At 40.2% G+C, this 26,059-nt stretch overlaps 1 protein-coding gene across 1 annotated transcript in view; it reads left to right on the top strand.

Moving 5' to 3' along the window:
• Positions 1-25,841, top strand: part of LOC140234045 (protein FAM135A-like) — a 46,094-nt gene extending 20,253 nt beyond the window's left edge. The window contains exons 3-17 of the mRNA XM_072314127.1: positions 4,323-4,465; positions 8,802-8,872; positions 9,672-9,845; positions 10,375-10,507; positions 11,696-11,849; positions 13,014-13,063; positions 14,110-14,265; positions 17,146-17,380; positions 18,235-19,900; positions 20,548-20,821; positions 21,248-21,345; positions 21,944-22,095; positions 22,791-22,901; positions 23,634-23,750; positions 25,636-25,841. Of these exons, the coding sequence (XP_072170228.1) occupies positions 4,323-4,465; positions 8,802-8,872; positions 9,672-9,845; positions 10,375-10,507; positions 11,696-11,849; positions 13,014-13,063; positions 14,110-14,265; positions 17,146-17,380; positions 18,235-19,900; positions 20,548-20,821; positions 21,248-21,345; positions 21,944-22,095; positions 22,791-22,901; positions 23,634-23,750; positions 25,636-25,841 (3,740 nt within the window). The remainder of the gene's footprint in view (positions 1-4,322; positions 4,466-8,801; positions 8,873-9,671; positions 9,846-10,374; positions 10,508-11,695; positions 11,850-13,013; positions 13,064-14,109; positions 14,266-17,145; positions 17,381-18,234; positions 19,901-20,547; positions 20,822-21,247; positions 21,346-21,943; positions 22,096-22,790; positions 22,902-23,633; positions 23,751-25,635) is intronic.
• The last annotated feature ends 218 nt before the right edge of the window (positions 25,842-26,059 follow it).

The raw sequence follows: 26,059 nt of genomic DNA, 5'->3' as shown, positions 1-26,059 counted from the left end.
GGTGAGAAGAAAACTTTCCTTCTCTCCTCCCTGGTTGGAATGTAGCCTTTGTGTCTTACTTTCTTTCAGTCCATCTACACGTACTGTGTATCTTCAACCTTTGTTCCATTTACTTTGTAGCTCTCCTTCGATCCATCTACTTTTTCGTTTAATCCATGTACTTTATATCTTCTAATACCAGTCCATCTACTTTTGTATCTTTCCTTTAATCAATTTGCTTTGTGTCTTTCCATCTGTCAATCCATTAGAACTTTCCTTCAGTCAGTCTTTTGTATTACATAAACTTTCCTTCACTCTATCCAACTGTATCTTTCCAGTGGCAGATCTCTCAACCATTCTGAAACTGGAAGAAAGAATTTCAATTTCTTTTTACGGTTCCCACTTCTTGTTTTGATAGGACTTCACAAGTTTTCTTGTTAAATTTACTAACACACTCTTTGAATGGGGACTGCCCTTTCTTTCCTATTTTTTGAACCAAACCATCCCTGTTTTTCATTCATAAAGGTTGGGAGGTCTGCATTGGTCCATGTAAGTTCCTTTCTTTCCATCTACTATGCATCTACTGTAAAAGTGGATATTTTCGCGCGACTAATTTTTCGCGCTAGGCCGGGTCAGAAGAGTTTCGCGTGTTTTTAATTCCGCGGAATCAAGACATCACGCACAGGAATGTATGGCAAGCAAAAATATTCGCGTGTTTTTATTTTTGCGCTGGTTTCTGGTTGCGCAAAATGCGCGAAAATTTCAACACCGCGAAAATTTCCACTTTTACAGTAGTTATTTTAGTCTATTTACTCCAGATGTACAGCTGTATCTTTCCTCCACATACAAAGAAGCATTTCCTTTCTTTCATTTGTTGTAATACATGTATTCATTTAGTTTATTTAAATTCTTTAGCAAAATACTTGTATAGTCTATTGTTTGGTCATAATATAGATATTCTGCCAGCACTTTCAATTTTAGAAATGATGTGAACAATACACAACATATACCTGTATTATTCTTGAAAGTGTAATTACCAAATATAATTGTTAAATGCGATATTTTCGCGAATTGGGGCCGACTGCCTTTTTCGCGGCATGAAATTTTCGTGAGTTGCCATTGACATTCAGTGCGTATAGTGTAGACAAGAACTTTCACATCGCATTTTAATTTTGTGAATCTTGGCTCTCAGGAAATTCGCGAAATTAAAATGCATGCGAACATTCCTCGTTTTACAGTAAGTTTTAGGATGTGATCAACAAAAGTCTTACACATATTTTCACAAGTAAATCATAAAAGATACTACAATGTACAATGTAGTAGGACATGTACAAGAAATGAAAAGGATTAACTAATGATTTCCTTAATAGGGCAAATGTTTTAAATTCATTTATGGTAAGAAAAAGGGTCGAATAACAATAACTCTAGAGCCAGTTATCCTTCATAAAAGTGGTACTCATGTCAAAGCATTTCATTCTGTAGGTCGGTTCACCAGCCTGAGGGTAATATTGCCAGTTTACGCTGTATATAATACAGAAGTGATATGCTATGGAAATTATTAAATGTCCAAAGGGATATCTTCCGACCCTCTGTTGGAGCGAATTTTCATTTGTATGTATATAGGATGCCATTCTTTGCAAATTGCACTATCACTCTGGCTGACATGGCTTGCATCGTGTCACTGTCAAGTACGCACTGGTCTCTTTTTATCTGACCCAGCTCAGTGAATCTCATTTACTCTTGATGTAATATACTCGGTATTCAAAAAAAAAAGAAGAAAAAAAAGTGTGAATGCATCAAGGATTGTGGGAGAGAGCTCTCAGAGAATCTGTGCTACCGCTTCGACAAGCTCTTCTCTCCCGGATGGGCTATATTTGGCTCACTCACAGATAAAATAGACCTTTCTGTCTTCTCTACCCCTCTCCCTTTTGGTCCACCTCCATTTGTAATCCTTCTCTCGCACATTACATTACATGTACACATATATTTCAACTGTAAAAAACATGGCGCGCTGATTTTATAGTATGTTGCATGCTCTTTCTTGGTATTCTCTGTCTTTCTCTCTCTCCTTTCTCTCACTTTCTTTCTTTCTTTCTTTCTTTCTTTCTTTCTTTCTTTCTTTCTTTCCGCTTTCATACAAATCCACTATTCCGTTTTCATCTCTGCTCATGGGCAGAAAATGCTTATTTCTATTTTTTTTCTTCATCCACCTCTGATAAGAAATTTCTCTCTTTCCCTGTGTAAGCCCCCTCCCCCCACCTCTCCCCCCCCCATCTCCCCCCCCCCCCCCAGTCACATACATGTATCTATCTCCTTTATACTGAGTATTGTACAATGCCAAATATTTCATGAGGTTTTTATTTTCGTGAATCAGATGATACTCGCAAATTTAAAAACACAAAAATATTAACCTCTCCTCCCAACATGTGACAGGCCTGCGCAGTTTTCTACGTTCAGTGCAGTACTGTACTCCACAATTGCAAATTTAACCACCTGCAAAATTACAGCGAATTCCCAATTCGTGAAACATTGGACTCGCTACTTTGAATATATGGCGTATGCAGTATTTATCTAGCTGTAGAGAACCTACATGTATTATGTTCTCATACCTTCTTCACATCTGCTCTGTTCCCCATACCATTGAGGACAAGCTGATTTTACTATTGTAATACAGTTGAACCTCTATTATCCGGCCTCCCTTTATCCGGATCTCTCTATTATCCGGACGCAATCTCGCCGTGATTTTTTTATCTTTTTTTAATAATTACGGGAGGAAACACACATGAATTACATGTATACTTGATACATTTCTTAATAATTATTTAGGTAAGTCATCCCAAGAATTTATAAAAGAAAATGATTTCCGCTTGCAAACACGAACCTCTATTTTGGGGTCTGTTACTGAGTGTAACAATGAAAAGGTCGCAGTATACACATTACTACATGTGGTACTACAATGGGCTACATCAGTACATGTGTATGTGTATGTACCATAGAGCTCTATTATACGGTATGTACATGTATAAAGCATTGAGTCTCCAGTATCCGGCCAAATCCCTTATCCGGATGAGCCCCGGTCCCGACTTGTCCGGATACGAGAGGTTCAACTGTACACATTTGCAATAGACATATCTTCCGAGTATATACACAAGACTAGTTTTCAGTGCCTTATATCTGTTTGTGTCTCATTCCTTTCCGGTCTCTCTTTCTTTTTCTGCTCCATCTCTCGTGGGAAATTCAGTACTGTGAATTCATGGGGGATTTTTTTTTTTTTCACTGTGACTTTGATTACAAACTTTTGTATGTTGACAAGATGTTTTTGAAACTGCCCCAGGCCAGGATTTTGCACTATTATTTTTTCCTTCTGGGAAGGGAAATGTAGTTGTTGTTTTTTTTTTCATTGGTGATTAAATTGTGTTTATGTTTGGGTTTTCTACTGACAAAAGCAATCAGAGTATAAAAGCTTTTTGCAGTTAGCTTTGATAAGTTCATAAAAAATTCAGGTTGAATGGCACAAGTACAGAGTGTATCATGATAACCCATCAAACATTCATGCTATACTCATGCAGTAGTGAATGACCGATTGTAGTATAGAATTGCCACCAATACACTGCATAGTGTCTGAGTCAGGAAGAATCAATGGATTGATAATCTATATAATGGGTTTCATTGCTGTGTATCCTTCTTGTCTTCACTTTTTAATCTGTGTATATATGTGTTTGTGTGTATGTTTCCAACCACTAGTGAAGCCAGTCTATTTCATGAATTAGACCCATGCTTCTCAACCTTTTTTCAGCCCAAGGCCCACATTGGCTCCTACAAATTACCGGTATTTGGATGCCCACAGTGTAGTAGATCAAATATGAATTATATTTAGTTCATTTTTTTTATTGACAGTGTAGCTATCTTAAGAGCTTTGCAGCCCACTGGTTGAGAAGTAGGGCATTAGACTGTATGATACATGTATACATGTACAACTTGCATGATTGCCCTAGTACTGGGAATAGTTTGAGTTGAAGTGTTTCAATATTTACAGTGCTAGTATTTTACTTTATGTTTTCAATTAATTGTCAAATGAGGAACTTTTTTACAGCATCATCTTAGCCACAGTTATGACATGTGTGAGGATAACTTGGACAGGGTAATCTGAATTTCTAACCAATAATCTTGATATTTTGTAAGTTATAACTGCACAATAATCGTGATATGTGCACACAGCACAATTGGAGGCTGTGTGAAATTTTTCTATGTCAGGATCATGTGCCAGTGTCCACCACAAAGTTTATAAATTCATGTCACTTTTTGTACCCCTCTTCCTCCACCTCCTCCTCCTCCCATCTTAGCCGTGGAGCTGGTGGCCCCGCCCTGCATCGCCCAGGACAACACGGCCGTCTCCACCACCTTCCAGATCCTGTACAAGAAGGAGGAGGTGCAGCTTGACGACCTCATTCTCTTCAAGGTGTCCCTCCTAGTCGACAGCACCAAGGTATGTGGGTGAATTCTGTTGGGCGGTGCTGGCCTGTATAGAGGGGGAGGTGCTGTATGTTTTCCCCTGTCCTAAAGAGACAAAAAAAAAAAAAAAAATACTTTCTTCCTTGGAAAGAAGCAAGTAGGTCTCTTGAACCCTGTTTTGAGTCCCCTTTACCCAGAGAACCTCTGGAGGGCATGCCAGATGTAAACGAGTGGTAGAACTGGGGTAACCCAGCGGGGGTTAAGAGCGACCCCCTTCTATAGTTCTTGGTTATCTAGCATGAAGTCAGAATGTATGGCAATGCTTTTCTATGGAAATCAGTGGCCATGCGTGTCTCCTTGATAGAGGTGGGCAGTTTTAGTGCACATGTGTACAAATGCATACTAGTGCAATGGACAACACAGGTCACTGTATCTGTGAGCCGTGTTTACCCCACGACAGTATGAGTTCCCTTGTCTGTAGGTGACCGCTTACCTCAGGCTTGTATTAGGACGTCTAGCGTGACATTTACCTCAGACTCGTGCTTTTTTCTTTTGTACTGTGTCCGTTTGGAATCCTGGGCATCTGTGGTAAACACAGCAACGACCTTCAGAAGTTGCAAAGAAGAATGATGCGTCTCGCACGTTGTGATGAATTACTAGATCATGTGCAGCAGTGCATCCCAATCTTGAGCAACTTGAGTCCCACATGAAAACTCACTCATTTTTTTTTTGTAAAGATCAGTATTTCTATTAAAGAAAAGCTTGGTCAGTTGTGTCCCTCTTGGGGGTTAGTTTCTTTAATCATTCTCTATTCCATTTGTTTTCAGGCAGGGAGAGGTTTCATGGTAATTTGTGCTACAAATTGAAATAAAACAATTTTTATTATGTCCAGGTGCCCATGTTCTTAAACAAGGGCATAGATTGATTCAGCATGATCAATCTTTAATCCAGTCATTCCCAAAGGTAAATCAGTCAAATTATAATTTATGCCAGGGTCTCCGTCACCATCCACTTTTCACAGCACTGGCATCATGCAACGTCCGATGGTAAAGCTCGGCTTGACATGGCCTGTGTACGGGCAAGTTTAATTACCATTAAATGCTTTTCGGTCGGAGGTGCAATTTGTGATGAGAACACATCATTCTCTGCTTCTTCTCGTATTGATGAAAGATGAAGCCAGTGTTGAAGATAGGAAAGAGAGAAATATAACAACAACAAGAGAGTAATTACCATCAACGGCTGGAGGCCAAATGTACTCCTGGGTGATGGGTGTGTGTGAGGATATGACTCATGTTTTCTTTATTATATGCTTACAGCCATAGCAGCCTTTGCTCCAGTAGGGAGAGTTGTGTAACTCAAAGGTTTAGTCTTCATTCAGGCTTTCCCTGCATGATGTGAGCAGAGTGATCATTTCCACCAGCTGAGAACAAGTCTTGGTTGTCCCCGTTCGTGATTTGCACCTCGCTGGGGATCTGTTGTGATGGGGCAGTTGATGTTGTGGGTACTTTCATCCATCAGTCAATTTTTCTTTGCAGTGATTTGGTATAGAGTATGAGATTGTGGGTCTGTATTCACAGACTAGTACATGCTCATCATCCAAAGCTCATTGCCTTGATCTTGATTGGCTGTGGTCCTCAATGTCCCATCTGTGGCCCCACCCCCAATTTATTCGATCTTCACCATTGCTCATTTTCTCCATTTCTGGTACTGGGATATGGTGGCCCCCAGCTTGATTTGGAGGGGTTACGGAGCAAACTTTTTTTTTCCCTCCCATTTAAGTAAGGCTCCTGCTGAAACAGTGCAAACCATGGGATGTGGGGAAGGCAACTCTCCACACTGGCACTGAAGCCTGATGGCACTTGATATGACCGCCAGCACAACGTCACCCTGTCTGTTGTGTAGTCCCACAAATTACTGGTAATCGGCAGAGTCTATCAGGGATTGGTTAGAAAAGAACATTTATTGCAAGGAAAGGAAATCACTGTAATTATTCCTCTGGATTTTTAGTTATCATGTTTTCAGACATTACTGAGGGACATTGGAAGCATTTCAACCACTATATGTCCCAATTTACTGTATACGCCATATATTTTGCGAGTCTAACTTTTCGCGAATCAGGAATTCCCGACGATTTCGCAAGTGGTTAAATTCGCAATCGTGGAGTCCTGTACTGAACAAAGAATGATGTACACGCGTATGTAACATTCACATCGGGATCAGAGTTGATATTTTCACGTGTCTTTAATTTAGCAAATAGCACCCGACTTGCAAAATTTGCAAAAATAAAAACCTCACGCAATATTTAGCGTATACAGTAATGGGTTTTGGTTCAGACTAAGTAGTGAAATAAATCATAAAAACCTTGATGCTGCCGTTGTAGCCATACCCAAGTATTGGCTGAGCATAGAACATGAAATTTTCATGAATTTCGCGAGAAGCCAAGATTCGCGAAATTAAAATGCACACAAAAGTTCTTGCGTGTACACCTATGTATTGAATGCCAGTGTCAACTTGCTAGAATTTCATGCTGGAAAAAAAAAAAAAAACAAAAGAAGAAGAAGAAAAAAAAAACATTAGCTCCAATTCTCACAAATTTCATACTGATAATATTTCTGGTTTTAATAGTAGATAATTCTAGGCATGGCAGGGAACATATAGAAAAAATTAATCAGTCCAAAGAATATGAAATGCTACCAAGGGGCTCATAAATCTCCTTCCATAAAAGCATACGTATCCAATGACTGATGAACCCATAAAATATTGTATTTATAATTGTGTCTGCTAAGATATCTGCATCTGTAATATCTGTAATGCAATTTTACTGATTGTTGAAGGGCAAGTCCAAGCTATTTGATCACACAAGACTGAAAATTCAAAATGGGTCAATCTACATAAACTTGGTATCATTTTAAAGCTAAGAAGTTAAAATACATGAATTTCAAGAAGAAAAAGTAAAAATCCTTCCGCATAACCAGCAATAAATTAATTAATCTGCATAAATTAAAATTTAGAGTAACGCGTGGGACATTCAAAAATTCTGCATTTTAAAATATATCTTTTAATTTTTACAAGTTTTTACGAAAATAAGTATGGTGACCTTAAGTCTGACTAACAAGTTATCATGACTGTGATTTTCAGTTTCTCAACTGATTAAATATGCAAATGAGGGATGGGCCAAAATTAGCATGTCCCACGCGTTACTTTTTTAGGTCATTATTTCTCATTTGCATAAAAGTTAATGATTTAATTGACCTGAAACTTTCAAAAGACCAAATTCACAATGGACCTAATCATATCCAAGAGATAAAAAGTTAGTCTGATAAATCTCATACTTGCAATTTTCAATTAGATTTAGTAACGCGTGGGACGATTTGTGTACAAGTCAATGGAAGTGTACTAAATCTTAGTCTTCTATGGGAAATGTGTACATTATTGAGGGATTTTTTGTAATTTTCTGAATTCTGACTTGAAATTTGGTGAAAAACTCCACTTTGGATAAATAATTCACAAAAGATCATTACATGCTATTTTCAAGGTCACATTCAAAGTCAAATGTTAAAAAATAAAGGATAACACGGGCATTTCATATTTTTTATTATATCTATTGTTTTGGTGGGTCTAAATCATTTGAATTTGCAAGAATTTATTAGAAATACATCTATTTAGATAATTAGTACCCCATATTAAAGTTTCTCTGAGCAAATGTGCAATTCACATCACAATATTCATAGTGACAAAAATGTCCCACGCGTTACTTGTCCCACGCGTTACTATACCTATCTTTCTATAATTGACCTTGAGAGAAAACAGTTTCATGATTTTTTCTGAAATGTTTTGTTTCAGGTACAGTAATTGTTGTACGAAAAGATGTTTGTAATGATTTTATAGTATACCAAGTATTTTCACAATAATTGAGATAAAAGTAAAAGAAGAAAAAAAGGACAATTTTTGTGGTCCCATGCGTTACTGGAGAATAAATTTGCATAAATTAAATACTGAACGCGTGATTCTCATTATTTCTATTGTTTTGAATGAAGATACCTACTAGCTATCAAAAGCAACCCAACATATGAAGTTTCAATCTTAACAGTGCAATATAGGGCTAAATCTTCTTGTGATGTCCCACGCGTTACTGATGCAAAATAGCTTGGACTTGCCCTTAAATTGTTGAAAGAAGATGTGTAACCAGATTGGTTTGTACATACAGAGTGATGGAATAAGAATGGAAATGAATAGTATGATGAAGCAGAAATGTTTACTAATAGTGTCTTAGAAGATGCTCTCTGATACATAGTGCTGGTTTATACAGTTGTACATGTAGTTCTCGATTTGTATTCTCTTTACCTTTGGCCATCTTTTGGATGTTTCAGATTGAGGACTGCATAAGAAATGCCAACATACAGCTGGGCATAGAACTCCACTATGGGACCAGCGAACAGCCGTGAGTAGAGTCACTGAACAAAGTGTTTGTATGGATACCGTGTTGTGGATTGGTGCTATGAATAAAGAAAATCGGTTCGTGCAAGATACTGACTAGATTTGCCAGAGAATGGGTCTGCAAGAAATGTCTTTCAAATGAGACAATAATACTCCCCCACACACACTTACACCACACCCTCACGCATTTATACATGTATGTCAAGACCTTAGTGTATTCACTGTACAATTACATGCAGACATGTGTTAACATGGATTTGTAGGCAAGGTACACCCTAATGCACATGTGTAGTTAACTGTTTTCACTTCTGACTGTCAACCAAAATGCAAGAAATCTACAGTTGTGCCAAACCAAATGCCCAATTTACAATTAATGCCATGATTTACTTACTCTGGATGTGCAGTGTTAATACAGTAGGCAGCTTTAGAAGTTTTTTTTCCATACTCTATTGGAATTCATATGCAATACAATAATAGGAAGTGTCTGCAGACCATTCTTTGACCAAGGGCATTTTCAGTTGATTCTTATATAGCAGGTGTATCCCGCTGTTGTCCATTTTCTCAGTACCCCCCCCAAAAAAAAAATATATATACAATGTATAAATAAAGGTTAAATCCAAGTATGTTAAATGGTGATGAAATTATGTGTCCTGTACGTGTTAAAGCTATAATCTGTTCCAAATAGCTGTTAATTGTGTTTTCTGTAAACACATACATTGTAGTATGTGTTTTTTGTAAACACATAATATGTAAGTTCTTGAAAAAGGCAAGAAGTCTGAAATGATCATTTCTTCATTGCCTAGGCCCGTGGTTCCCGCAGCCTTGGAACTTGTCAGTAGCCGGACACTGCAGCTGCATCTGAGCCTGCCCACCGGTCTCCACAGCCACATCCCAGTCCTCTTCGACTACTTCCACCTCTCCGCTGTTTCCATGACGATACATGGCACCATCACAAGTCTACATCAAGCCACATTTAGGTGATGCTCAAAGCCAGTCTTTGTGTATTTTTTTTTTTGCTTGTCTTTGTTTTGTCTGTAATGCCTGTAACTCATTACATAGTAGAAGCAATATGGGACACTTTGCTAATTAATACTGCTCTACATGTAATTACAGAATGGTATCTTACGTAGCCATATTCAGTGACATTGTGATGTTGACCAAAACAACTTACACGTAATTACAACCGTGTATCATTGTAGAGTTCAGCATCTATGTATTTTTTATCTATCTGTTGTATCTATCATTTACATCTATTTGTCTTCTCCTGTGTGCCAATTTACTTTATATATGTCTCTTATTTCATCCATCTATAAACTTACATGTACTTGTCCGTCTATCTGTCAAACTGAAGACATTCTAATTGAGCTCTCTTTCTTCTTTCTCTCAGAATTTGTTTCCCTATTTATCTCTCATCTATCTAGCCATCTATCTTGCTGTTTATCACATTCAGTTTGAAAAGATCTTGTTAAAAAGATCCAAGATGCTATTTTTTAATTTTTCATGCAGTGTACCAAGAGCACCCAAAGCTGGATGGTTAAACAAAATTTCAGGGAGCAACTCTCCAGCCCGCCAGGCCCCCATCCCAACCCTGGAATGTGTGCTGTTCGGAAACCAGACTCGTCCACCTGTCAGCGCCAATGTGAGTCTCAAGTTACGTTCACACGCAGTTGCCAAACTTGAAGTTTAGGTCGAAAACTTAACTGTCAATGATTAACTCCACTTGTGAATTCATAACGTGGGTCCACATGCACACCTAATTTTAAGATACAACTTACGAGCGAATCCCGCTCAATGATTATACCATAAGTGCAGAGTCTTCGCTATGACCTTATGCCCATACAAAAAAAAAAAAAGCACATCTGGAGGTTGACCCGGAAGCGAACGAGAAGGGAGGGGCGCACTCACTCACAAGTTTGTTGATTATTGTGTCCACATGGAACGAAACTACAAATGGGGACCCCCTGTGGCTCGCAGATAGAGCATAAACCGTAAGGTGTCTCGTGGTTGTAATCATTGACTGAACGTTAAGATTGCTAACTCATGAGTGTGTCCACATGGCGCTAAACTACAAGCTAATCATTGAGAGTTAAGTTTTCGACCTAAACTTAAAGTTAAGGAACAGCGTGTGAACCTACCTTCAGTTTGCAGGCTTTGGATCACACACAAGTACCTGCACACACTGATCCTTGTACAAATATTTGCATTGTTATCACCAGGGAAAATTATCACATGGTTATTTAGCCACCTGTTCTTGTCTTATACCAGTAGTCTGTAGATGGACTGGTATAATTGATGCTTTCCTCACAAGATTCTGAAATTCTCATTTATTTTCTGCATGCCCACCAGCTTGTTTCAGGCAGTGTTAAAGTCAACAATGCCTATCATACTGTATCCTCTGTATAAGCAAGATACTACCTACTACGTGCTTGCCTGATTGCCCAGGGCAAGTGGAAATCAAAACCAGGCAAGCATTTTGGAACAGTGAAAAAAAAAAAATGTTTTCCCGTATTAAGCAAGCAAATAGTTTTAGAGCCACCTTTTTTCACTTGTCCCCATTCAAACCCACTAAGCCAACCATACAGAAACCCAGAGATGACTGTTCAATGATGCAACAAACATGTATTTTATTTCAACAACTTTCCAACCCTTGCATGGAGAAGCCCCAGTGCAATTCAACAACAAAACTTTAGGCCATATCTTTGCAAGTTGTTCATTTTGCGAAGAACAGTCAATGTGCAAAATTCACCCCAAAAGAAGTGCTGCATGCACCCTATTCATACTTTGAAGCAGGAACAGACTTGCAAGTCTTTTCTCTCCTTATGCCCAGGTCGAAAAGTATACTGTGGCAGCCAGCATACTTGCCCATGCCTACCACATATACCGCAGCATCTGCACAACGTTGCTGCGGCTTCGGACAGGCCTCTGTCACAGCTTCAATGAGTTCATCGCACTACTGCCACCGAATCAACAATTCTGTATGGGTGAGTTTAGCATCAAGGACCTTTCGTGTTCCTGCCTTTCTCATCTTAACCCGTTGAAGACTATTCCCGAGTAAACTCGGGCAGGTGTCAATAGGAAATACTTGTTATAGTAAAATCAGCTTGTCCTCAATGGGTTAACCAATGTGTTCTCTTCCCTCATCTCTTTTTCCTCTTCTTCCTCTACCTATGCCGCTCACAAGTCTTCCTTTTACTCCTCGTCCTTGTCCTCCACCTCCAAGTCTTTTTTTTTTCATGTTCTCCTCCCCCATCCAGTTTCTCCTCTTCCCCTTCCTTCCTTCTCCCTTCTTCCTCCTTTACCATACCCCCTCTCCCTGTCATCTACCTCCAAGTTGTTGTATTTTTAATCTCCTCCTCCTCCTCTGCCTTTTCTAAAGCTTTCTTTTCCCCCACTATCTTTGTCTTTATCTTCTTGTTTCCTGTTGTCACCTTCTCATATTTGTCCGTCTCTTCCTTCAGTCCTCATCATATTCCTCCTCATCTTCTTCCTCATGTCCTTGATCTTCTTCAACCTTCGTATCTCTCTCTTTACCGTACTTTTCTTTTTCATCCAGTCTTCTTCAGTGCCAAGCTTTTAAGGTGTCTTTCTGAGGGTTAGTATTGAGGAATTTCATTGTCAGTTTTTTTTAGTTTGTTTGTTTTTTGTTTTTTTGTGTTTTTGTTGTTTTTTTTTTTCGGGGGGGGGGGGGGGGCAGCTTCATGGCTCCAGCCCTTGCGAACAAGACTATCATTATTTATTATAAATTAATTTTTTTGGCATATAGTGAGACATGCCAGTGTTTCTTTCCTTGCACTCATGTCAGACCATAGCCATTTTTCAGTGTCAACCTGTTGACCAAAGTCGATTTAATATGATACAGATCTGTTGTCAAAACCAAAGTGTCTTCGGTCTTCTCAGATTGTTGGAAAAAAGAAATGAGATTAGTAACCTGTCTTGTTCATACATTGTGTATGCATTTTACATCAGAGCTTTAGTGCTGGACATCTTGGGCCAGTAAACTCCATTCTTCAGATGGGACGATGGTTTAAAATAAGAAATCAGGTTTTTCTTCTGTGTATTTCAGGTTTTGTTGAAATCTTATAGCATGGGCAGTATTTGTTCTACCTTTGCTTTATACTGATATACGATTTCATGTTTTGTTTCAGAGCCCTTCAATGACAAGGAGAGGTTAGAGGTCATGTGTGAGGTCATAAGAGTAAGTTCCAGTTCAGTGCTCTTTTCAAATACCACTTGATTGTTGTAGTTGTTGTATGTGGTGGGGAAATAATATGTGAAAATTTAAAAAGAAAGAAAGCAGAAATAACCATGGGAGAAAGTTTGTTGCACTGCCACTCTGACAGAGGTCATTCGGTCAAAGGTAATTTCCCAAAGGTCATTATAGAGTTGGAAATGACCTATGGTCACATTTTAAATGCTGCAAAGGTTTGTAAGCAATGAAGCTTGCATGAAACTACTGTAAAAGTATAAATGGTTGCAGCGGGGAGATTGTCACACATTTTGTGCAACATGAAACTATTGCAAAAATAAGATTGGGAATTTATTATGGAATTAAAACCATGTGAAACTCATTTTATCCGACTGAGTTCAGTTCTGAGTTCAGAAAATTCCTTCCGAAAATTTCCACCTTTATACAAGTAGTTAATGGATATTTTAGTGTAAAATATGACAGTATTCTATTGCACTCCCTCTGTGACGCTGATGCAGTCTTTACACAGGGGATGTGTAATGCTGCCTGGATACCTGTCTCATGATCTAAGTGTTTTTTCATATGCTAAATTTTTGGTAAGTATGAAAGTGAAAGCTTCCGTAATCATAAATAAGTGTAGAAGCTTGCTTTGATGAAATAGGTGCTATGTTCAAAAACGTTGTGTATACCTCCAAATGTCATTATGACTGTGCTTAGTGTGACAGATAGCATACAATGGAAATGGATCAAGTTTTGAGCCACATGAACAATGTCCTGTTCAGAGTGAAATTATGTATTCCAGTGGCTGTCAGACAAATTTTGTTTATTTGGGAAAAGAGAGCGGTCAAAAATGGGCAATTTTAACTTGACAGACTAACTTTTAGGCTACATTGTAACCTGTATTGTAGCTTCCTTTCTGTGACCTATGCGTAAATAACATATTTTCATGATGAGGAACCTTTAAACTGTGTTGTATTTTTTTTGGATAACGATGTGAAAGGGGTCTCGTCGTTCATGTGTAATGTTTATGTGTCTGGGTCTGAACGGGGGGACAGAACCTGAACAGTGAGGAGGAAATCGTGGAGGCAGTGAACACTTCCCTCGCCCAGCTCTCCGGGGAGATCTGTCTGGTCTGGACCCAGTACATGGAGGTCATCGTGGGCCAGGAGAGGGTGAGGACGCACCTCCGCGACAAGTACCACCAAGCAAGGGTGAGCAGCAAGTTGGCCTGGTTTCTCGTAAACCTTGCTCCCCCACTCCCACTTTTCCTTCTAGTTAGAAAAGAAGAAAAGTGATGTATTGGAGATTAGATATCCTGTCATGAGGCCCTGTTGATTCTGTAGTGTGCTTTGAGTAAGGAGTCGGGGGTTCTGACCTCACAATGATACATTCGTTCATGAGCAAATCACTTTAAATGTGATAATGTACAATCCCCCTCTTTACTCAAGTGTAGAAATTAATGGGTGCCTAGTAAAAAGTTGGATGTTGGACATTGATATTGTCCTGTAAAGTAGCATTCTTGGCATATAAATTTCTCCAAAAAAGCAATCTTGGCATATAAATTTCTCCACTTCTTGAGTTCTGTAGTGTAATGGAAAGATACTCTATATGTGTGTGTGTGTACATACAGTATGTATATCTTGTTAAGTGACCTTTATTGACAGGGGGCCATTACTCACAGGTTCCACAGTGCATGGACTGCTCAGACTGGAAGCAGAGATTTTGGTTGTTAAGGATGATTATCTGGATTTCTTTGTGAATGTCATGATCTATTCATGGGATATCATGTGATTGTGTGAACATCGAGAAGAATTAGCCCTGGGAAAGAGTAATTATGGATGAAAGTCTGAAAAATGATAATGATGATGAAACTGAGATATCTGCAATAGTAAGCCAAGTACTGAAAAAGACTGTAGACCACCTAAATGTCAATCATTCAATAACCTTGCCATCTTGATAGAACTCTTCAGTGAAACTCTCCTTTGCTAACAGAGCTGTCCTTTTCTAATACATGAAATGTCATTTAAGTAAAAGTGTTTCAAACATAGATGTTGACATTGCTTTATATGATATATATGCAGGCTTACTGTTTTTTCATATGACACACACAAAAAAAGAAGGAAAGTGTAGTTCTCTGAGCAAACTTTGGGAACTTATTTGCACAAATGAGAAGTTCTTTAATGAAAACATGATGGACAAAACCCCTGTTAGATTTCCCAGTGACAATGATTATTGGAAAAGAAGGATGAAAAGTACTGTGAATTCCCTATAACTTCTCCACACTTCATGCTAGTTTGTCCTGCACAGTAGTTCAGACACATTTATAAGCAGATTTGGTGTGAGACTGTCTGATGGGCTGGTTTTTGTTGTACGTCATTGAGAGTGAAACCAAGTGATTGTAGAACAAAAGAGAGAGAGGGGGAAAAAAAAGGAAGAGAGAGAGAGAGTTTACTAGAAAGGAAGAATTCAATTGTGTGTGTATGTGTATACATTCACACATTCACAATTGTGTGTGTACGTGTATACATTCACACATCGAGGAGAAATACACACCTACATTGTAATTCTCGTCTAGAAAGTGAGAGGGATAATGAGAGATAGAGAGATTTACCTACAGCCATCATGTCATCCCTTTGTTCCTGTGTGTCGCCATGGCAACCGCAAACAGGGATTAGTGCTGGAGACGCTAAACCACAACAGTCCCCCTAGCGCTCCCAGTGGTCCGCTAATCCGTGGTAGAAGGCAGATTGACAATGGACTTCCTGCTACAGAATGACTTCATTTAACCCGTAGATCCCCAGGAGTAATTTTGCTGCAGAATTATCATCTTGTCCTCATAGAGTTGTGAACTTGGATTTGTTCCCACATGTCAAAAATATTTCTACTGGGGGTAGACACAGCCAACATTTCATGACATGGAGTAACCGAAAGGTTATGTGGAACTTGACTAATGCTTTGAGTCTGCCAAACTTTGAAAAGAGAAGTGGCAATTTAGAATGGAAACTTTGATCAACCAAAAGGTGTTGCCAAAGGAGGGGATCTCTTTAATATGAAAGTAGAGATTTAGTGGCTTTTGATATTTCTGAAATAAAGTAGTACATGAGCAAAATAGGACTCAAATGAAGTAGAGGCTACATTTTGTGGCATAAAATATCAATAATGAACAGAAATGATCGTGATAAAAATGCATGCAGCACTAAACCACAGAAACCTGGATTCAAGGACTAGAAGGTTAGAGAGAGTCGACCCATTATAAATGGTTCATATCATTCATATATTACCTTAATGCGTCCATGTTAAGAACTACATAGAAAATTAGCTTCCGCTGGCTAAAAAAAAAAAAAAAAAAATGGTAATGATGATTATTCATGATAAATTTCATGCAAGAACATTTCAAATAAGGACTCAGAGGTTTACGAAAGAAGAGATAGTGTGCATGTATTACAAAGATACATGTTTCATACATTAAAAGTTAAATAAAAATAAGAAAGAATTGCCAACTTCTTGAACACTAAGTTGCAGTCAGTATGAGAAGCTAGAATCACAAATAAATTAGGAAGTAGGAAACTAGAAAAGAATAGGGCATGTAATACAGGACATTCAAGAGAGGGAACTCGGAAACCAAATGAGACAATTGCATGTAAAGCCGTGCATGGTATGGTATGTTTGTGTAGATCGACTGAGGAAGGTCACTCTTGGAAGGAGAAAACTAGTTATCCTATGACATTGTTATTGATGTGGTGAATTGAATTGGGAACAAAAGAGAACCTGAAGCAATTTGCTTGTGGGCTTTAGAACACAGAGGATAGCACCTGAGCAATTGTTGATGAGTGCACTGAGAAGAAACATATTGATAGAAACTGTGAGAAAATAGTTTAGTTCTGCAACCTGTTGCATAGAACTTTTTACCAGAGAAAAACTCACATTTTTTCCCGTGCTAAAGTCAAAAGCAGCATCATACTAACTTGAGTTCTCAGTTCCTACCTGAGTTTTTCTCAAGTTAAATGTGTTTCGCAACAGGCCCATGTAGTTCATTTGTCATCGTTTTTCCCATTCTCTCACCATAGTCCCATCCATTATTTTTGGTGCAGGTCCAGAGATTCTCTGAGTCGTTCTTCACCCTGGACCACCCCAAGTCTGACTGCCTGGCCTTCTCTGAGCTCAGCTGCTCAGGCTATCCGTCCATCGTCCAGACCCTGCGTGGGTCGGCGTACGGTTCCACCCTACCCCCGCTGGCCATCGAGTGTTCTGAGCTGGATGGTGATGCCAACTCGGTGCCGGTGGTCTTTGAAGATCGCTATCTGGCAGAGGTCACAAAGAGTCCTGGTAAACTAAATCACCACTTCCCTTGAGGACCAAGAAATATCAGATTTTTCTTTCTTATCAGGACAATTTATATTTCAATGGACGTCTTGATGTCAGTGTCTCTCTCAAAGATGATTTCACTTGTGTGGGATTCCATTCATAGGAATGTTGTACTTGACAGAAGTAGTTCCTTGTGAAAGTTAGTGCTTATTTCAGCCAGCCTAAGTGTCCAAATTTGTCAAATGTAACCTACGGAATCCAAACTTGTTTTGACTGTCTCATAGTTTAGCAAAATACAATGAAAAATCTCAAACAGTACCAGTGTTCATGAATATTCCGTTTATTTTCATGAAAAATAGCAAGCTGTAAAGTACAGTTTTATAAATGATGGAATGGGGGATACTGGAGAGTTTGTGTACCGTGTGTTTCATTAATATTGGGAGCTTAAAGGGTGTGTACAGTTCTGGTCGAGTCGAGGATTTAGCTTTTAACGTTTTGCGAGATATTCAGAAACCACTCTATGAGATGTCAAAGAGCATGCAATTCTAAGGGGTATCAAAAGTTTATTTGATGAAAATCGGTTTTGAAATGGCTGAGATATCCAAAAGTAAGGTGAAACAAAGAGATCCTAATAAAAGGCGTGGCCTGTCGCCTTTTATTATTATCACTTTTTTGGATATCTCAGCCATTTGAAAACCAATTTTCATCAAATAAACGTTGAATCCTTCTTAAAATTACGTGCTCTTTCATATTTCATAAGAGGTTTCTCATTATCTCACTTAGGAATGCTCAAAACATCAATCCCCACCTCAACCAGTACTGTACAGTCCCTTTAAAAAGTTCAGACACAAATCATTTGTACTTTTTGTCCCCAGGACGGAAGCTAAACTTGGAGGAGGTGACACTGAGCCTCAAGAATCTAACCAAGCCCTCGTCTCCTTTCAAGAGCATCAAGAGTAGATCTCCGTTTGTGGAGAGAAGGACTCACAGAGATTTAGTGGCCGATGGCAGAGGTGGAGAGAAGAGTCCAACAGTGAAGAGTAAAGCCAAGAGAGGGATGGTGAAATCCATCAGACACATAAAGCCCGAGTTCTTGCGCAAGACTCTTGGCTCGCCGTCGTCACGCGGAGGTGCCATACCTCGGGATGTGAAGTGTTACGAGATCAATGAGGGGACTTGTTCTGGTCTGCAGAAGCGATCATCCTTGAAGGAGGGCGGTAAGGCCACGTCTCCTATGCTGTCAGGAGCCGTCCCCAACTCCATATCAATGCCAATCCTGTCTCCAAGTGTGGGATCTGCTGCTGCAGATCTTGATCTCTTGGCTGAGGGCAGTCTCTATGACAACGTGGCGAACGGGTGCTCCGTGAGACCAGTACGGAATGCCATGTCCGCAGAGGACATCCTCAATGGGAAATTGGGTGAGCAGAGCAATGGAACCAGTTTAAGCAGTATTACGGGTGATGTTCAGGAGGAAGGCAACCCACTCCTGGACGCTGTCCTGAATCCTGATGGCCCACTGGACGCGCTTACCAGCGAGAGCATTGCCATGCTCGAGGCCGATGACATTGACATCAGTCTCCTGGACCACACGGGGCTGTCGGACGGCAGCGATCAGCGGAGGAGCGTCCGTCTGAGCTTCCTGCAGAGCGGTGACCCCAGCGAGGACCAGATCCTCAACAGCCTCTCCAAGTACCTCCAGAAGCAGATGACCATGTCGGAGGCAAACCTGCAACAGGCTGATGCAGCGGCACGACAGAGGGAGAATGAGAATGCTGACTCCTCCAAGCATCAGCAGGAGGAACAAGGTGTGTCCCGTAGCCATGGTGAAATGGAAAATGGTATTGAAACGCCAGAGAAGGAGGATGAGGAGTTCGATGACTTAGCGGTGAATGGTATGACGCTTGACAGTGAGGAAGAGGAAAATGCTGCAATAGGCGCGAGTGGAAATGTGCAATTGACAAATGCAATCACAAATGGGGTGCATTCTAACAGAAATAATATGCATATAGGAGGTGTGGGTGAGGAAAGGACTGATGATAGTGATGACAGAACTAAAGATCGATTAGAGGAGGACGTTGGCTCTTGGCCCGCACCCACCTCATCAATGGAAGGAGCTGCGGAACTGACTTTGGATATCGACGTGATCCGTACTAACCCGCCCGCAGACGCCACTTCCGAGGGTGAACTCATAGTCAGGCAGCCGAGCCGAGAAAGCGTGGAAGCCCCGGCGGTCATCACGGACATCGAGCCCAGCGCCAAGTCCAAGAAGCCAAAGGGCCAGAAGAGCAAGAAACACGAGCACAAGCCCTCGGGCGGGGTCGGCAACTGCGCCGGCTGCTTCTCCTTCATCCATTCCTCGGCGTCGCCGTCAAACTCCTTCACCGAGCCGTGCCTGGTGAAGCCAGTCCTGCCCCTGGAGTCATCCACCAGTACCTCATCCTCCAGCGTGAATGCCATAGGCCAGAGCAACGGTGCGTCCAGTTCGGGCTCCCAAGACGGCGGCACGGAGGGGGACAACCCCAAACCAACCGACGGACAGAGGTACATGTAGCCTTCATTAACCCCACACACTATTGATCACATTCATTTTTAGCTGATTGTAGCGTAAGAAGTGTGGTAAACTTCATTAATCCCACACACTAGTGATTACATTCCTTTCAGCTGATTGTAGTGTATGAAATGTATCTCCCTCCACAGACTGCATGTATTGTTTGGTTTTAGGAATTGCATGTATCTTCATTGTGGAGAAGTGGCCTTCTTCCAACCTACCAATTCCATGTTTTTCTTTGGAAGCAGGCAGTCTCCCATAAGATTGTATGTTAGAGAATTTTGATGGGTCCTAATAAAAGATGGGACCCACCTTTTATTAGGACCACTTTGTTTTGGTTGGTTGTTGTTGTTTTGTTTTTTTTTGGATATCTCAGCCATTTCAAAACCAATTTTCATGAAAATCAGAAATTAATGTTTAATTCCTCTTAGAATTGTATGCTGTAATATTTCACGTAAGTGTTTTCAAATTATCTCGCAAAAAATTAAGATCTGGATCCCCATCTCAACCAAAACACTGCCATCCCTTTCGCTGAAAGAAATATTACTGAAGCTCTTGAGATCATGTGCCTATCTTGCCCAAATGGTGTGTATTTCACTACTGTATCTCCCTCTTTTCAATTGTTATCAATGAACAACAGCTATGTGCATGCCAGAAACGTGTTCAAGCAGAAGCTGCACTATCCCGGCCGCATGTACTGCGACCTGCCACAGAGGGCGTCCCAGGTGCCCTACTTCAGCGTGCCACCTTTGACCCCTCACCCGGAGGACGAGGAGCAGGGCATCGAGGTCCACCTGGTCATCTGTGTCCACGGCCTGGACGGTAACCGGGCCGACCTCCGGCTACTAAGGACGTACCTGGAACTCGGCCTGCCGGGAGAGAAACTGGACTTCCTCATGTCGGAGAGCAACCAGGTCAGGCACCTTTGACCTTTGATAACCCGAGTATACTTGGGACTAGTCTTCAAAGGGTGATGGTCAAATAGGTAATATGTGTCACTGTAAAAGAGCTGCTGAAGGCCTTATTTCTTTTAAGCTTGTGGACAAAACAAATATCCATAATATGGACAATAAATGATTGAAATAAAATGAAATATAATGAATAATTACAAAACTTAGATATTTTTCCATTTCTTCTGTCCTTGCCAATCAAATCCATGGTTTGATGTCAGTAGTGGAAAGTGGGAGGATTTACATTTGTAGTCAGTTTGGATATCATAGATCGTATCATGATGGAGAATAAGGGTTTCTTTCTTAGGAAGTTTGAGACTTTCCAGTGCAAAGAGAAGAAAAGGAGTTGTTAATACAAGTCTCATACTAATATTTTTTGGTCCGATCCAGGGCGACACATTTGCTAACTTTGAGACGATGACAGACCGTCTGGTCCGTGAGATTGTGTACTACACTGAAGTCTTTCGCATCAAACCCAACAGAGTCAGGTAAGTTCTCCACTCCTGTGTCTATTGCCTTTACATTCTCTCTACTATGTCCAAAGCAATGGTCAATAAAAGTAATAAGTGAATTGTATAGAATGCCTGCAGTTTGATTTTGGCTTTATGTACATGTATGCAGATTGTGGAAATGTTTGAAGGCATCATGGCTCAGTGGATTAGAGAAGGGACTCTCAATTGTGAGGTCCCAAGTTCAAGTCCCCCTGACAGCAGTGGTTGTACCCCTATCTAAGGCACCTCATTATCATTGCATAGTCCATCAGAGTGGACCATACAAAAGGTCGTATAGTCACATGTCCATAAACATCCTATCACAGATAAATCCCCCATTAAAATTTGGTTGCTGTGACTGTAGACTTTACCTTGTTATAACCCATACCTTGGTGTAAACACAATAAAAAATGAGACCAGCTAAATACACTGATGGAAAATCAAGAACAGCTGAATTGCCTCATTAAAAGGGGTACCTCATTGTAAGCAAGCTCATAATAGAAGGGTTTCCCTGCACTTCCTTATTGGCCACTATATGAGTCCAAACACGCAATCTGGCCATCGATTATAGTCTAGTTTTCTTTTTCCCTCGTAGCTTCATCGGTCACTCTCTGGGTAACATCATCATCCGGTCAGCCCTGACCAGGCCGGAGCTGCAGCCATTCCAGGACAAGCTGCATACATTTCTCTCCCTGTCTGGCCCCCATCTGGGTCAGCTCTACAACAGCAGTACCATCGTGAATACAGGTGAGACAGTCTGCTCCAGTCAAATTCCATGTTGTATATGCAGCATAATTACATGTATATCTGCCTAGGAAGGAGGAGGTTAACGGGGTGGTATATTTTTGATTGAGATGAGGAATTCTGCTTTAAATTTTTTGCGAAATACTTAGAAACCACTATATGAAATATTAAAGAGCCTACAATTCTATGAGGAATTTGAATTATTTATGATGAGAATTGGTATTGAAATGCCTAAGATATCCAAAAACAAAGTAAAACAAAGCTATCCTAATAAAAGGTTGGTCTCACCTGTTATTGGGATCACTTCATTTTGGATATCTCAGCCATTTCAAAACCAGTTTTCATCAAATTCTTCTTATTATATGCCCTTTCATATTGCATAAGAGGTTTCTCATCTCAAAAAAATAAATCATGAAAAAACATTGAAAAGTCTCATCCCTTTCAGTAATCATCAGCGTTGATTTTATCTGTTTGCAAAATAACTCAAAAAGTTGTGACCGAATTTGAACGAAACCTGCAGGAAAGTTTGATAATGACACAAGGAAGAGGTGATTAAATTTTTGCAGTGATCTGGGAATTTTTATGAATTTTTAAAGGATTCTCTTGATCTTATGGCAGATAGGGTAAATGAACTTGGAAATTCAAGCTGCGTATATTTGAGGTTTGCATTATGTGTACTCAATTTGTTTTGACTCCAGGCATGTGGCTGATGCAGAAGTGGAAGAAGTCCAACTCTCTCCTCCAGCTGGCACTGAGGGACCACACTGACCTCCGACAAACATTCCTCTACAAACTCAGCAAGGCCCCCGGTGAGTATAACACACCCTCTTCCTTCTCGCACGTCTCCCTCACATCCGAAAAGCTGCACCTGCTCACGACTGTTTCTCGGACCACTCATGAGAGTGACAGTGTCCGAAACTTAGATGTCCTCTAAACACCTGTTTGTGAGACCGCTCATGAAAGTAGCAATGTCCAAAACTAAGATGTCCGCTAAACGCCCATCTGCAAGACCGCTCACAAAAGTGACAGTGTCCGAAACATAGATCTCCTTTCAGCTTAGGAAAGTAATGATGTCTGAAACTTACGAGATGCTGACCCCTTGTGGTTTGCCCCAGGTGACTAGCAATTATAGTCAGCAAATGGTATCAGCCAGACACATAGTGCCATTATATTATGCATGATTGAATTAATGAATGTCCATTTGCATAAAACCAGAGAAAAAATGCATTTTTACCAATTTCTGTGTGAAAGGCAACATCAGAAAGTTCCCTTGTTGAACTACCATGATGGTTTTAGAAAAGTCATTGTGTCTCATATTTCATGTAGCTATATGGCAAAGTTTAGTATGGGACCAATTCTTCATCTCTGTTCTTGCTGCGTAATTTCTTTGAAATTTTTTTTTCATTGGTGGTGACTTGTTTTTGTTTGTTTATACCAAATACCTTGATGGATTCAATGTATTGCAATTTTAGCAAAGAATATTGCTCACATCTGTTACAAGAGCTGTTGATGATTAACACAGTCTTTAACTTTCTTTGCAGGCCTCACCAACTTCAAACATGTGGTTTTAGTAGGGTCACTTCAGGACCGATACGTTCCCATCCACTCGGCACGAATAGAACTCTGCCGAGCAGCCCTGAAGGACCGGTCACTCTATGGTGAGTTCATCCTCAGGGCATCGTCCCGGTCAAATGTGTGGGTATTGATGTAGTAGCATATATTGCATGTATTGGATCTGACTCTCTCTCTTTTTTTGAGAGAGAGAGAGATAGAGAGAGAAAGAGAAAGAACGACATAGAGAGGCTAGTGAGAGAGATTTTCTTTGTGTGTGTCTGTGGCTATGTGTCAGACTCATTTTGTGCCCACACAGTGTATATGTTTGATGAATTGCCCACGGTTGTTGAGCTTCATACAAAAAATAAATTAATTAATTTAAAAAAAAAAAAATTGTCAAATGGAGCACCCTGTCCAGGCAAGTCATTACTCCCATATGTGATTTCTCTTACAGCTTGCAACCACATTCTTTAAAAGGCCTTGTCATCCTCTGAAGAATGATCACTGGAGAATTAATGAACAGGGATAGAGAGAGAGCAAAGATAGATACCAGAAATTAGAAAAAAAAAAAAAAAAAAAACGAATAGATATGATTAACGTAATATGCAAATAATGCACAAGTGAGAGGGCGTTGCAGCACTTTTGAGGGTATTTACAGTGGTGTAACATGCACGAGGCGCAGCCAAGTGCATGTTGCAAAACATTATGAATACCCAAGAGTGACAAGCATCTCCACTAACATCCCGAACTCAAACCTGCCCGTTATTTGCTTCATCAAATGTGACCGTGCATCACAAAACGAACAAAGAGTTCCACCCCTTGACTTTACGTGAGGACTCAAAAAAAGGTGAAATGGGTCAGCCGAGTCAATCTTGAATTTTTCATATTTTCTGAAAGAGCTTTCCTTCTTCATTATTCTTTAGTTTGGGATCATAACATGAATGGGAAAGTGTATTTTCAGCAGTTTTTCTACAACTCTTTTTGGGGGGAGAATAGAATGATCAGGTGTGTTTCAGAGTCCCCTTTTCATTTCTTGAAATCCTTTACACACTCTTCACTTTCAAGTCCAATTATAACTTTTGAAAGGATAACTCTACTGCTTTGAAATTTGGCATTAATCATGGACAGAATGTCTTGATAGAACACCCTCAATTTCAGCCTAATCTGATAATCCCTTTATTGTTGTTGCTCAGATGTTTTACATCCTGTGTATTGTCCCTTTCATTGCATGGCTAGCATGGCTTGGTAAAGATTAAGAGCTTGAATAGACCCTGTACTTTAGAGCCTCTTCTCTCAGTTCACTCTTTTCTAGAGTGTGTGCTTTCTTTCTAGTGTTTAGATAGGTTAGGGGGGTCCATTTGAATTGAGTTACACATCATTTTAAAGCTTAGAGTCTGCTCTTTTATGATATTCCCTTAACTAAAAACCCTTGTCTGGCGACTTTTTGTTGGTTTTGTGATGCGGGGTCACAAACAGTTTTAAGAACTATTTTTCATTTACCTTTACAGGTAGATTCCAATCAGCTACATGTTGAACTCATTTTGAAAAGGCCAAGATGTCTGAAGAAATGTTCCAAACACACTGGTACTGAACACAATCTTGTTTGCAGTAAATAGGTGATTGAGCACACACTTGTAACTGACTGAGTGCGCATTTCTGAAGTATGCCATTGTGATGTCATTGAACGTGATTCTGGTAAGCCACAGTTACACGCTTATCTCTGAGCAGTCACTAGTACGCAATCAGTGGTAAAAACCTATGCCCGCTGGGCATGTTAGGCCAACTCAAAGACTGGTCACATGATTGCTATCAGCGAATCATTTCATTAGGATCCATATCACCATTTTATAATAGCAGATACATGTATCTCACCTTTTCCTACTGCAGTGACTTGAAATCTGTTGCAGTAATAACTGTAACATTTAGGTACCTATCATTTTAAGGAGGGAGGTTATTACTCTTCTCTTCCCCGCTATTCTCCTGTGGCAGGTTCCGTTTACACAGAGATGCTGCACAACATCCTACATCCCCTGGTCATCAACCCGGACGTTTCCGTCGTGCGCTACGACGTCCACCACACCCTCCAGACGTCGGCGAACTCCATCATCGGTCGCGCCGCCCACATAGCCGTGCTCGACTCGGAGCTCTTCATTGAGAAGTTCATGATGGTTGCGGGACTGACCTTCTTCAAATAAATAGACACTTTCCACATCACTTTCTGAAATGGTACTCCCAAAGTTACTGTGGAAGTATCTTGATAGATGAATAAATGATTTTTGAAATACTCTTTAGGATATTTATATTCTTGACTCTGAGGTGGAGATCTTACTAACTAAAATGGGACTATATTTTGGTGACTATATTTTGGTGTTGGGACCAGTCTGTATGTGAAGGGGGAATGTGTGTTTGTTTT

This window comes from Diadema setosum, chromosome 10 (assembly GCF_964275005.1).
Source record: "Diadema setosum chromosome 10, eeDiaSeto1, whole genome shotgun sequence".
Taxonomy (NCBI): domain Eukaryota; kingdom Metazoa; phylum Echinodermata; class Echinoidea; order Diadematoida; family Diadematidae; genus Diadema; species Diadema setosum.
Note: the sequence above shows the minus strand (reverse complement) of the source record. Positions and strands in the feature narration are given on the sequence as shown.